The sequence below is a fragment of the Ylistrum balloti genome, unplaced genomic scaffold (genome assembly GCF_031769215.1).
Source record: "Ylistrum balloti isolate Yb309-2 unplaced genomic scaffold, AGI_CSIRO_Ybal_v1 Utg370916, whole genome shotgun sequence".
Lineage (NCBI taxonomy): Eukaryota > Metazoa > Mollusca > Bivalvia > Pectinida > Pectinidae > Ylistrum > Ylistrum balloti.
Genome location: NW_026782519.1, coordinates 353473 through 368371, shown reverse-complemented (window position 1 = coordinate 368371; position 14899 = coordinate 353473). Strand labels below are relative to the sequence as shown.

Below are 14899 nucleotides of genomic sequence, written 5' to 3'. Positions count from 1 at the left end.
ACAGACACTCATGGAGTCATCTAGCGGTATTATAATATGTTAGACAGGGACGTGTGGAGACATCTAGCGGTATCACGATATATGAGACCGGAAAATCAAAGTGACGTATGGAGATATCTAAAGGTATTATAATAAATGACAGCGGGGAATCACAGGGACTTGTGGAGACATCTAGCGGTATTATGATATGTGAGACCGAAATAATCACAGGGACTTTTGGAGACATCTAGCGGTATTCTGAAAGGTGAGACCGGAAAAATCACAGACACGAGTTGAGAAATCGAACAGTATTATAATAAATGACATCCGGGAATCACATGGACTTGTGGAGACATTTAACGTTATAATGATATGTGACGCCGGTTAATCAAAGGGACTTGTGGAGACACATCTAGCGGTAATATGATATGTGAAGCCAGGGAATCACATGGACTTTTGGAGACATCAAACGGTATTACGATGTGTCAGATCTGTGAATTACAGTGATTTGTGGAGTAATCTATCCTTTTTCTGATGTGGTATGATACCGAATAATCACAGGGACTCGAGGGGCATTTAACGATATTATGATATGTGCGATTGAAAGATAATAGGGACGTGAAGATAGCTAATGGTATTATGACATGTGAGACCGGGGAATCACAGGGACGTGTAGAGACATCTAGCGATATTATGATATGTGACACCAGGAAATACAGGGAATTTTAATGACATCTTACAATATCATGATATGTGACACCGGGGAATCACAGACACTCGTGGAGTCATCTAGCGGAATTATGATATGTAAGACAGGGGGATCACAAGGACTTGTGGAGACATTTAACGATATTATGATATGTGAAACCGGGGAATCGCAGGGATTTTTGGAGACATCTAGCGGTATTCTGAAATGTGAGACCGAAAAAATCACAGACACGAGTAGAGAAATCAAACAGTATTATAATAAATGACACCAGGGAATCACATGGATTTGTGGAGACATTTTACGATATTATGATAGGTGACCCCGGGCAAAGGGACGTGTGGAGACACATCTAGCGGTAATATGATATGTGAAGCCAGGGAACCACAGGGACTTTTGGAGACATCAAGCGGTATTCTGATATGTGAGACCGGAAGAATCACAGACACGTGCGGAGATATCAAACGGTATTATAATAAATAACTCCGGGAAACCAAAGGGACGTGTGGAGATATGTACTTGTGTTATAAAAAATGATACCGGGGAATCACAGGAACTTGTGGAGATATTTAACGATATGATATGTGAGATCGGGAAATCACAGCGATTTATGGAGTAATCTGTCCTTTTTTGATGTGGTATGATACCGAATAATCACAGGGACTTGAGGAGATATTTTACGGTATTCTGATATGTGATATTGGGGAATCACTTGGACTTGGGGAAACATGTGACGGTATTAAGATATGCGAGACGGGGGAATCACAGGGACTTGGGGAGTCGTGAAACGGTGTCCTGATATTATGTCAAATCGGGGATTTGGTATGAATTGTCGTGTGAACTATTGGTATCATGATATTATGTCATACCAGCGAATCACAGGGACTTGGGTAAACATCTAATGATATTATGATATATGACTCCGGGGAATCACAGGGACTTGTGAAGACATCTAACGGTATAATGATATATGACACCGGGGAAACACAGGGACGTGTAGAGACATCTAGCAGTATTATAATAATACGTGACACCAGGGAACCACGGGACTTATAAACTATTGGCATTCTGATATTGTGTCACATCAGGGAATTTCAGTGATTTGTCGTATCATTTATTGGTGTAACACCGGGGAATCACAGGGACTTGTGGAGTCATCTAGCAGTATTATGGTAATATGTGACACCGGTGAATCACAGGGACTGGTGAAGTCATCTAGCTGCATTCTGATAATGTATGTTACCGGGTAATCACAGGAACTTGTAGAGACATCTAGCGGTCTTCTGATCATATGTCACATCGGGGAACAAGATTTACTAAAAAAAATCTCAATATAATACAGGTAATGATAAAATAATAATATTCTCAAACAACCTGGTATCTCACATCCAACACATAGATTTTTAAAGTGTATAAATTTATGCAAGATCCCAAATTTGACGACCAACTCGTCAGAAAAACGATCAACGATCATCGGCGAGATTTTGTCAAATTTTGTGTATCCTTGCTTTTAAAATGAATCCCGCCGAAATGGTATTTGTGACACACATTGAAAATATGGGACATGTACACCGGACAGAAAGATGATCTCATCTTCTCGATCGTCAAATTTGCGTAAATACTTGAGCATTCATGCATTCTGTATCGTCAGATCCCTAAGTATTCTGACACTTTGTTAAATAGGAGCCCGGAGTACTCTGACATCCTGGTAAATCACATTCCGGAATTGTTTTACACATATATAACAGAAAAACATCAACAGTAAAAATTAAAACCAATATAATTTCAAAGTATTTTATTGCTGATTAAATGACAAATATACAAAACACACTATACACAGATAGGGATACAGTATACATGTACATTATAAGACATTGGTCACCTCTAAATACACAACATAACTTTATACTGATTTTCATTGCAATCAGAAAGAAAAATGGAAGACAAATCTTTAACACAGTTTACAAAGTGAAGAATATGGGTGGTGACACCAATACATTTTGCTGACAAGCATCATTCATTTAAACGCATCATTCATTTAAATGGTATTGTTCTTGTCACATGTAAATATTATCTTCAAAGTTTGTTACCATGGTAACTCACTAGAATAACATATATCTGTCTAGTTCTGTCTGTAGTAGTACTGTTACACACTGTACTGTAGTAGTACTGTTACACACTGTACTGTAGTAGTACTGTCACACACTGTACTGTAGTAGTACTGTTACACACTGTACTGTAGTAGTTTTACATTGTTACCCCCAAACCCTGCCCACAGAACATCCTCCCTGTCTATACCTACAGCCACTGTCCACTCTCTGTCTGTGTGTATGATCCTGAGGAACTCACCATCTCCATTGAGGAGTAGGACCCTACGGTTGTACCTGTCCCCTATGATGAGGTTCCCCACACTGTCATACACCACACCATAGGGGTCAAATGTTACACATCCTGTTTGTGGTGTTTGTTTATATGTACTGGGGATGTCACCTCTATATACAAACACTTCCTGGAAGTCAGTATCCATGACAACAACACGTACCTTTCCATCACCACCGTCACTTTTGCTGCTGATATCACTCACTGTGACATTGTGAGTTACTGGACACTCTGACATCCTCCATGGTGTATACACTAATGGTTTCCCAGTCCCTACAGCCATTGTAGTGAGTACCATTTGACCTTGTGTAGTAAATTTACAGATGTGTTTCTTCATCCCCACAATGATATGGTTACTGGCTGTAACACATATACACTGGGGGAACTCCTTGGTTCTGAATTTGTTTGTAAGTCGTCCTGATACCAGCTCCATGATGTTGTTTTTACTGTCACAGACCCACAGTGTGTGTGTTGTGGGTGATAGACTGATGTCATTGATGCCAGTCGTGTGTGTGACCTCCTGTACTACTTCACCCTCCCTGTTAAGGAGAGTTAATGTATCACTGTAATCACTGGTCCACACCTGACCATCAGTGGTGGGACATATAGACCAAATGTCACATGGAGACTCCCACTCCTTCACCACTTTGGTCTCTGACAGTAGTGCTTTACTTATCACTGCTTTCTTCCCTTTTACTCCTGTTTGTTGTTGTTTAGAGGATTGTCCCTGGTCATGTGATACTGAGACTGACCGATCCTGGTCAGTTGATGTTTGACCTGAGGTGATAATCGTCCCTACGGCCTGTTGTAGATGATGTTGTGGATTTGTGTTAGGTGTGAAGATGACCGTACCCAGGACAGGTTTGACAGGGAGATGTAACGAGGAATGTATATCTGTGTCATAGATGTCCAGGTGAGAACCACGTTGTAGAGTCACCTTACATTCCTGTAGTTGTTGTTTCAGCTGTCTGTTGTACATCTCCAGTTCTTGTTTGTATTTCTGTATCATCCTGGTGTTGTCCTCTTCCATCTGTTTATACACTGAGAGTGTCTGTGCTGTAAATAGATCGAGTTCATGTTTTAGTTGATCTGTTTGATTTTTTAGTTGCTGTGAAAGTTTCTCAAAATGACTGGTATTGTCTTTGAGTAATGAATCAGCAGAAGTTATATATTCCCTGACTTCTACCAGGTCATTTTGTTCTGTTTTGTTGATAAAGTTTGTAATTTCTTGTTTCTTTTGGGGAGTAATGTCACTAAGCTCACAAACAGGATGGCTTTTGTGAATGGAAGTAATGCATTTTGGACAAATAGGTTCCTGACATTTCTCACAATAATAATCCAGGTGTTTCCCTTTATGATGGATACATGTTTTCACACCTTTAGGACGGAAAGCAGTCACAGGTGTTGCCATGACGGAGACAGGAAAATCTGAAAATAGACAAGAATTATTAACGTTGTTATATATCTTTATAAATATTAATGTTCTGATAAAAGTACACCCTTACAACACAGTATGACATGTTCATACATCTGTGAGTTTGAGTGACATAATAATATGGTTATACATTTGAATGTTTGTAATGGTACAGTCCAATCTCTCTCTCCCAGAGTACAGTGTAGTAGCCTCATATCACAGTAGTAATAGGTGCATGGAACAACAACTCTGGTATTTCAATGATTGTACTCAGGATTAAGAAAGTAATATACATCAGAGAGAATGTTGAGGCTGATGTTGGAGAAATGATTCATTCACAAACCTCCAAACAGATGCAGTCACTTTAAGTAAGGTTAGGTAATATATCATAAACCTGTCTATACAACCTTAGTACATTTTGTACATCTATAATTGAGGGTATTCCATGTATATAATGGTCCTCCATATATAGCCTGTTTATACTTGATATTACTGACAGGGATAACAGTACATGTTTACATCATAACTTTAGTTAAAAAATGAGCTGATTAAAACATTGATATATTGATCAGTATACATACATAAATGGCTCTGGACTGAGGTGACCTATATTTTGACCTTTGGTATCACTTCTCATTTAAATATATATTCTTGCCTTCTTTTTAATCGTTGACATCTGTTATGATGTTTGACCTTTGACATTTTGTGACCTATAAATTGACTGTTTGATTTGGTTCTGTCAATAGCCCTTATTAGATATAAAAAAAATCTGAAAATGAGTTAAATCTCATCTTATATTTGCCTTCAGCTGAACATGTACATGAATAACCTTTCTAAAGTCACCAAAAAGTTTTGAAAATAGTACAGAAAGTATCTGTAACTATAATAGAACACGTAATTTATTTTGTAAGTCAAAAGTATTTTTAAAAAAAATCGTCCTTGTCCTCAGGACAGGACGTAAGTTTTTGTAATTGTCCTAGTCCACAGGACAGGATGTAAGTCTTGGTCCACAAGACAGGACATAAGTCTAAGTCCACAAGACAGGATGTAAGTCTTGGTCCACAAGACAGGACATAAGTCTTAGTCCACAAGACAGGACGTAAGTCTTTGTAATTGTCCTAGTCCTAAATACAGGACAAAAGTCTTTGTAATTGTCCTAGTCCTCAGGACAGGACGTAAGTGTTTGTTATTGGCCTAGTCCTCAGGACAGGACATAAGTTTTTGTAATTGTCCTTGTCCTCAGGACAGGACGTAAGTGTTTGTTATTGGCCTAGTCCACAGGACAGGACTTAAGTCTGTGTTATTGGCCTTGTCCACAGGACAGGACGTAAGTCTTTGTAATTGTCCTAGTCCACAAGACAGGATGTAAGTCTTGGTCCACAAGACAGGACGTAAGTCTTAGTCCACTAGACAGGACGTAAGTCTTTGTAATTGTCCTAGTCCTAAATACAAGACATAAGTCTTTGTAATTATCCTAGCTCTCAGGACAGGACGTAAGTGTTTGTTATTGGCCTAGTCCACAGGACAGGACTTAAGTCTGTGTTATTGGCCTTGTCCACAGGACAGGACGTAAGTCTTTGTAATTGTCCTAGTCCACAAGACAGGATGTAAGTCTTGGTCCACAAGACAGGACGTAAGTCTTAGTCCACTAGACAGGACGTAAGTCTTTGTAATTATCCTAGTCCTAAATACAAGACATAAGTCTTTGTAATTATCCTAGCCCTCAGGACAGGACGTAAGTGTTTGTTATTGGCCTAGTCCTCAGGACAGGACATAAGTCTTTGTAATTATCCTAGCCCTCAGGACAGGACGTAAGTGTTTGTTATTGGCCTAGTCCTCAGGACAGGACGTAAGTGTTTGTTATTGGCCTAGTCCTCAGGACAGGACGTAAGTGTTTGTTATTGGCCTAGCCCTCAGGACAGGACGTAAGTGTTTGTTATTGGCCTAGTCCTCAGGACAGGACGTAAGTGTTTGTTATTGGCCTAGTCCTCAGGACAGGACGTAAGTGTTTGTTATTGGCCTAGTCCTCAGGACAGGACGTAAGTGTTTGTTATTGGCCTAGCCCTCAGGACAGGACGTAAGTGTTTGTTATTGGCCTAGCCCTCAGGACAGGACGTAAGTGTTTGTTATTGGCCTAGTCCTCAGGACAGGACGTAAGTGTTTGTTATTGGCCTAGTCCTCAGGACAGGACGTAAGTGTTTGTTATTCGCCTAGTCCTCAGGACAGGACGTAAGTGTTTGTTATTGGCCTAGTCCTCAGGACAGGACGTAAGTGTTTGTTATTGGCCTAGTCCTCAGGACAGGACGTAAGTGTTTGTAATTGCCCTGTTCCTCAGGATAGGATGTATATTTTTGTAATTGTTCTAGTTCGTAGAACAGGCCATAATTAGTGTTTGGGATTGATATAATTAAAAAAAACAAAATATTCAAATACAAGATAAATTCAAGATATTGGCATTATTTAGCCACTGCAAAAGCTATTAACTAATGATATATATTATTTTGTTCATATCTTTATAAAAGTTACTTCACTTGATATTTCACTTGGCGGCAGACATACCTGTTATCTCATAAATCAATGAATTTTTCACCTATATACATTTACTTACATGACCCAAATGCTTTTTTTCTAATTTTTAACTAGACACTTGTCCGTCTCTGCTTTTTGTTCAGCAACAGAAATTAATTGCCTCACCACACTGTCATCATATACCTATTGAAAACATAAAGAAAAAAAATATAAGTGAAATTCTATATGGAGGGAAGTGCTCTGCTTCCTGGAAGTAGCTAAAAACCTCAAAGTGCATCAGAATTGCCTTTCAATTTTTCATAAAAATCTGCCAAACATCAATGTATTATGTAACTCTGGTTACGAGCAATGTTCAAGATCCATCAATTTACTGCACGTTTAGGTACAAAAATCAATACCATAGGTCTGAACATATGTAAAATATTGTACTGACAGACTGACGAAAGAAAGATACACTGTTTTCCTGATCAGTAGGCTTACATGAATTTATCAAACTTAGGTGTTTTTAAAACCATTCCAGACTGAGCCTATAGCTGTAACTATGTTGATCCAATGAAACCAACATCTCTTTCAAGGTACATCTGTACTTTTAATTGACATGAAATAGACAACCCTGAAACTTATAGTTTCATGTAGATTTAAGTAATGGGCAACAAGGATAAACAATGGTTTTCTGTGAAAAGAACAAGAGGTCCATGGGACCTGCACTGCTTATCTGGATCTATCAGCTTTTACTTCAATACATTTTTTTTCACAATAACATTACAGTTTCCCAGTATGATGAGGAAATTCCTCTTTTTCCCCTTTCTGGCCCCAAGGAGGTCAGACCAACCCTTTGTAGAAAATTAGAAGTCCCCTTCAGACAAGCATGTTTCAAACCAAATTGGGACAGAGACCAGACATTTGTTGAGAGGAAGAAGGGTTTTGAATGATTAGCTCTATTTCCACTATTGGACTCAGTATTTTTTAGAGCCAAAGGATCAAAGATGCAATGTTTATACAAAGCTGAATCCCAAATACCCAAGGATCTTTCAGACTAAATTGCTCATTCATTCATGACTAAATGTGTTTTAAATAAACTGTTGACAGAAGAGGGATAAACAATGGACAACGGACAGGTGATGGAAGCCATGGTACAGCATAAGCTCATCTTTGGGACCATGTGAGCTAAAACCGAGAGACCCATACCTCACTAGTTTTGGCTGAAATTGCTCAATTCACACTACAGGAAGATATTTGTTTACCGGGGGGGGGGGGGGGGTATATCCATTTTTACATTGGACCCTATTCTCTGCCCTCACAGGATCGGCAAAACTATTTATACTACATTCTCCTTTATCCACAAATGCTTTGGATCAAATTGGTCCAGAATCATGAAATATTCCTACAGAAAAAGAAATATTTCAAAGAAAACTATTTCAATGGGGCCCAGCCCCTAAAGTTTTTACAGAATTGAATTCCTCGCATCAAGGTATGCTTCAGATTAATTTGGGACAGAATCTAGGCATTCCAACAAACAAAGAAGGAATTAAATTTTTGGTATTTCCCCAATTGGCCCCATCCCATTGGGTCGAGACACAATATCAATCCTCATAACTAATGGATGTAATAACAAATTTCCCCCATTTCCCCTATTAGTCACTGCCTATCCAGCTCAAGGGAGCCTAAGCTAAACATTTATACAAAATTTAGTTCACCTTCACACAAGGATGCTTTAGATTAAAGTTGGACTGAATTCTGGCATTTCTACAGAAGAAGAAGGACTTTAAAGGATTTACTCCATTTCCCTTATCGGGCCCCACCACTTCAGGAGGCTGAGATCCACTGTTTATACAGGACTTCAATCACCTCCACTCAAGAATACTTCTCACCAAATTTGGACAGAATTCATGCAACCAAAAGAAGGAAATATCAAAGAATTTGATATATTTCATATATTGGGTTCCACCCCTAGGGGATCAAATTTGGTCAAATCCTCCGAGACATTAATTACTAGTAGCAGATTTTTTTCTTTTAAAATGAAAAATGCCGCATGGACGACAAAAAACATTATATGGCATAAGCTCACCAGCCATTCAGACAAGGTTAGCTTAAAATTAACAAGAGGGTCATGGGCCCAAATTGTCACCTGGCTAATGCATATTGTCACACTCATCAGAGCCATAACTCTGAAAGTTACAAAGGAATCGGTAACATAATCAATATGAGAACTTATAACTTGTTACCTTGCAATATAAGTCTGCAAACTAAGGTTCATCAAAATCTGTTCACATTTATTCCAGTTTTTGTGTTCACATTGCCCATGGTAATAAAATTGCTATGGGCTAAAACCATGTCAATTACAACTGGATCAGTCCCATTGTCAAACTCCTTGGAGATCTGATTAATATAATAATTTACTCAAGATATTGCGTTCACAAAGCCCTATGGTACTTACATTTTAAAGGGACATTACTCTGTAAATTACAGTTTAAGTGGTTCTATTGTCAAACTCATCTGATACCTTATTGATATAAGGCTGCATACCAATTTTAATCAAAATTGATTCACTTTTTCACAAGCCATTGTGCCAATATCAGAAGCTTTGGCATTTTGCCTATTGAGAAGTCGTTTGAAGACTTCAACATGTTTGACTCCTGTGACTTTTGAAATGGGTCAAGATTATATTCATTTCAACAGACTTGCTAGCTACAGAACCAATATCAGTACCCCAGACTTTTTTATTATTGAGCATGGGCTCTCATGTATATATATATTCCCCTTCTTCTCATCTTTTTCTTCTAATCTACTTCAATTGAGAGATCAATTTATTAAGTTGTTCATAATATACACTATGTTTTTTTCACTAGCACTTTATATTTCAAAAGTGGTCAAGGATGACTTTTTACCTTTAATCTTGATCAATGCCGATCAAAATCTTATCAGATAAAGCAATGTTAATTTTGAACATGATTTAAACCTGTTCAGTCGTTCATGAGATATAGAACACATGCTTTCTATTTCAAGTTTGACCAAGGGTGATCTTTGACCTTTACCCAGGAAATTGACCACCAAAATCTGACCAAGTGTTGACCTTGTTACCATGTTGGGGTGATGCTATTGTTTAAATATGAATTAAACCTGTCGAATGATTTCGGATAAAATACTATTATAGATACACGGACAGACGGACGTACAAAATGATTACTATATATTCATCTAATTTGGGATACAGCTGAAGCATAACAAGATTTAAAGAGACGGCTTGACAACCGTGTGTGCAATGTACAGTGTATTCCCAACACGTCAATGGACACCGAGTCATTCAAGAGTAATGGAGAACACTGATTAAAGTGTACATCCTGATTTTCTAAAGTTATCGTTTATAAATATTGAACAGAAGTTACGTCAGTTTCCATCTTAGCTGAATGACCACAAAACCTTTTTTGAACTGAAATCTTCCTTCCATTCTTATGTCGTCTGCAAAATGTGGAGTCAGTCGATGTCACCGAAACGCTTGAAATGTTAATCTGATGTAAGGGAAGCAACTCTTATAATTATAAGCTTATGACAAAGTTGTTCGATTCAAATCAAAACAGATTTGATTATTTATTGTTGGGAAAATAGAGGACTGGCATATTTAATGGAGACAGACGTAGACAAACACCTAAAATATGAGCTGTGCGCAGATGATGGCAATACTATGAGAAAATAATTACTGTGCGTTCACTATGCGATATAAATAGCCGTGGTATATAATGAATTTAGAAGATTTTACTAGAGTTACTCAGTATCCCCCTGCATATTTATATAGGTTTGCGTGCAAATGTGTGTGTACTTTACTATTAAAGTGGGGTATGAATTAAATTTCGAATGAGAAGATGTTCAAGCATAACTTTGCACAGTACAACAATTGTCATTACGGCAATTACCTAAGGATCACTTCGTCCGATAGTTATTGACACGGAACTGGTTATTCAGATTAGTTATAGAAACATGGATATTGACTGAGAAACAATTGAAAAACAAACAAAGCAAACACACAACAAAACATTTGCCTTCATTTGTACGTAATCATGCCCGTACACCTTTTCCCCTGAAAATCTAATCGAATAGCACTTATATCTATCATTGTATGATATGGACGTCTCGTCCTATCTCTTTAAAATTCCCGAAAGTATATGAAAACATTCCGAACCCAGATAAAACGAAATCAAGAATGAATGCATTTGTTATAATTATATCTGCATTGTACACTTCTCGTTAAATGATTGTACATGTAAGTGTCAACGTCAACATAGAATATACATTGTACACTTCTTCAATAATGCTTGTACGTGTAAGTATCAACGTCAACATAGTATATACATTGTACACTTCTTCAATAACGCTTGTACATGTAAGTATCAATGTCAACATAGTATACACATTGTACACTTCTTCAATAACACTTGTACATGTAAGTATCAACATAGTATATACATTGTACACTTCTTCAATAATGCTTGTACATGTAAGTATCAACATAGTATATACATTGTACACTTCTTCAATGACGCTTGTACATGCAAGTATCAACATAGTATATACATTGTACACTTCTTCAATAATGCTTGTACGTGTAAGTATCAACGTCAACATAGTATACACATTGTACACTTCTTCAATAATGCTCACATGATTCGTCATTATTGGTTTATTTACTTAAGTGAATCGGTAAGTATATATTCACACCAATGGTTACAAATGTTATTCGTAAACTTTACGTATGTCTTTTAAATTGCATTACATATATACGAAAGGAATGCGTGGAGTAATACGCTTATATATAAATAAATGAAAAAAACCCCAGACGTTAATGTAAACTCCAGTTACTGTTTGATATTCACATCCTGTGAACTATATTTTGTTATAGCTTGCTGCTATGTAGAAGTATCGTTTATATTGTAGTATTCATTTCCTTACTTACGTATGAAATCTTTTACTTCGAAGAAAACAATATAACAATTTACTGTATATATAAACAGCAGTCCGTCTTAATGACTAATCGATACACGTACATTGATGCCGTGTTTACATGTGCAGCGGTGAGACTAAGAAAATTTCCGTGAACTGGAATTATGTGCTGTTTTCACCTAAAAAAATACACAGGTAATTTTGTAATAAAAGTTTGTCAAAGTTATATCAATGTGTTGGAAAGTTACTTAACTTGACAGCCAGAGGCGTAAATTTGGAGATTTCTTGTAATGTTGCTTTTATTTCACATTGAAGTTGTCAAATTAATAGTTTTGTTAAAAGTTTGGTAAAACTATGAAGGAGATTCATTTTTTTTTATTATATAATTATTTATAAAAAAAAAAGAAAAAAATGAAGGAGATTCATGTGTAAAATTCAAGTAAAAATTGACACTACTAATTTTCGCCTAAAAATTCAAAATATATATATATATATATTTGAATTGAAGGGGTTTAGACTAGATAAGTACTAACAGTGTCGTCGGCCCCTCTACAACAAATACATGTTGAGCACTCCTCCTTAAATGGTTATGTTCGCAGCTTTCCATCATTCCATATTTAAGTCCAAAATGATGCAACGTTATACAAACTCTGCGGTTTCTCATGGTATACAGCCTGTCTCGACCCTCCAGCTTAGTCGGGTGAATATGCGTATATTATGGGCGGAATGAGATCTCGTGACACATGACGTCAAAGTGTTACTTTGACGATAGAGATATTGCTTTTACATCGAATGATATGCTTGTTGTATAATAGAGAGACAACATGTAATATATAGTGCTATTCCTTCCACCTATTACCCACCCACCCCGGACAAACCAAACCCTTTTATCTTATCGTATGGGCCGCATGTAGTATAAAAACAGTGCCGTTCCAATTATTCCACACCCACCCTACACAAAGTAAATCTCCAACCTCACTCTCTGGGCTGCCTCACAACCTATCCGCAACGTATGTGGTATTCCGGTTCTACCCTAACACAACCTACAAACACCAAAATACCTTACCTCACCCGAATACATGACTACTTTCCTGGAAATTTACTGAGATGAATGTTAAAAAGGTGAAGCAAAGTCTTCTAAGCACACTTCAGACAGTCAAAAGAAACAGTTCTATTGTAACACTTGCTCTCTCACAAAATAAGTAGATTAATTGTGCTCGCTGATCTACATGTACGGACTTATAAACAGATAATATTAGTTCCTTGTCGTGTAACGTTTTAAGCCCTGCTAGCTTAGTCTGTTGAATATTCATATTGTGCAGGCGGAACGAGGTCACGTGATGCGTGACGTCAATATGTTAATTTGGCGATATGGAGATTTCATTTCCTTGGAAAGATGTGTTTCTTGACACCCTACAAACATCACACTATCTAACCTTGACCGAACACATTATTACGTACGTGGAAACTTACTAAAGGTATTCCCAAAATAGTGAAGCCAACTTCTTTTACTCTAACCCTAGAAACAAGCATATTGTATTTTCTTCAACGTAAGCAGATAAATTACCGATTGTGATTGCTGATCTACATATATGGACTTATAAACAGGAAATATTAGTTATTGTTTCATAACGTTGCTAACACTGACGATACAAGTTTAGATTGCACAGTTGATCGCTCAAGTGTTTTTTTAAAGTTCTGCAGTTAAACTGTCACGTAGTGTAAGTTCATATTTCGAACGTGTATTGGGTAATGTGAAATGAGCACTAAAGGCGTTGCCCTACTCAGTACGGATACTATATCAAAACAAAAATTCCGAACTCCGCTTAATGAAAACATCTATCTCTGATATTACTAACAACACAATCTGTGTGTACTTTTAAAATAATATACACATCAGCTGCACTGGATGTCTGTATGTATACATTTTAAGATGTTCAACGCGGAGAGATCTTAACCGTGACTTAAGCGATATAGGTCTGTCGTTAATCTTATATATATGAACACAATGATTGTTGTAATCTTGTCGGCGGTTGCTTTCAGCAAAAACCCTGATGTCAAAAAAACAAGGCAACAAGATTAACTTAATAAGCTGAGTGGTATATTTGAAGAAAATCTTGTGTGGATATCGAAACATGTAAAAAAAAATAATTAAACTGGGTCCCGCTTACAATACAAACCGAAGTTATACAAAGTTCAGGAAGTCGTCACGAAAAGACATGTACATGTGTAGAAAGTGCGTTTACAAGTAAGGTGTGATGTCGCAATGCTGCAAGCTTTTTATAACGCCATATCACAGGTAGAATGCAAGTGTATAAGACATACGTTATATTGTATATGTGTTTGCACGACCTCTCATGTAAATGCTTAAAGGATTTTTCGACTTCTTTTCAATAACGTAGAATGCAAGTGTATAAGACATACGTTATATTGTATATGTGTTTGCAGTAAATATCGACCTCTCATGTAAATGCTTAAAGGATTTTTCGACTTCTTTTCAATAACGATTGTAAATGGAGACATGTTTACAAAACGTGAGAAAAAGCTTTTATATATCAATAGTGACGAACGATATCGTCTTGGGTAAGCAAAAGTGATTGTTACCCCTACCCCGGACAAATCAAACCCTTCTATCGCATCGTATGGGCCGCATGTAGTATAAAAACAGTGCCGTTCCAATTATTCCACACCCACCCTACACAAAGAAAATCTCCAACTTTACTCTCTGGGCTGCCTCACAACCTATCCGCAACGTATGTCGTGTTCCAGTTCTACCCCACGCAACCTACGAACACCAAAATACCTTACCTCACCCGAATACATTACTACTTACCTGGAATTTTACCGATGTGAATGTTAAATTGATGAAGCCAGGTTCTTTTACTCCAACCTCAGAGAGTCAAATGAAACACACTTGTAAATATTGTCGACGTATCTAAGTGATCGTTCCGAGGATA

At 37.3% G+C, this 14899-nt stretch overlaps 1 protein-coding gene across 1 annotated transcript; it reads right to left on the bottom strand.

Annotated features, from left to right (window-relative positions):
* Window positions 1–2465: 2465 nt before the first annotated feature.
* Window positions 2466–14899, bottom strand: LOC132559458 (uncharacterized). Its single transcript, XM_060224077.1, has 3 exons — window positions 14776–14899; window positions 7087–7190; window positions 2466–4492 (listed from the first exon to the last, which is right to left on the bottom strand). The coding sequence occupies exon 3, from the start codon at window positions 4473–4475 to the stop codon at window positions 2910–2912; it is 1566 nt and encodes a 521-aa protein (XP_060080060.1). The 5' UTR covers window positions 4476–4492; window positions 7087–7190; window positions 14776–14899; the 3' UTR covers window positions 2466–2909.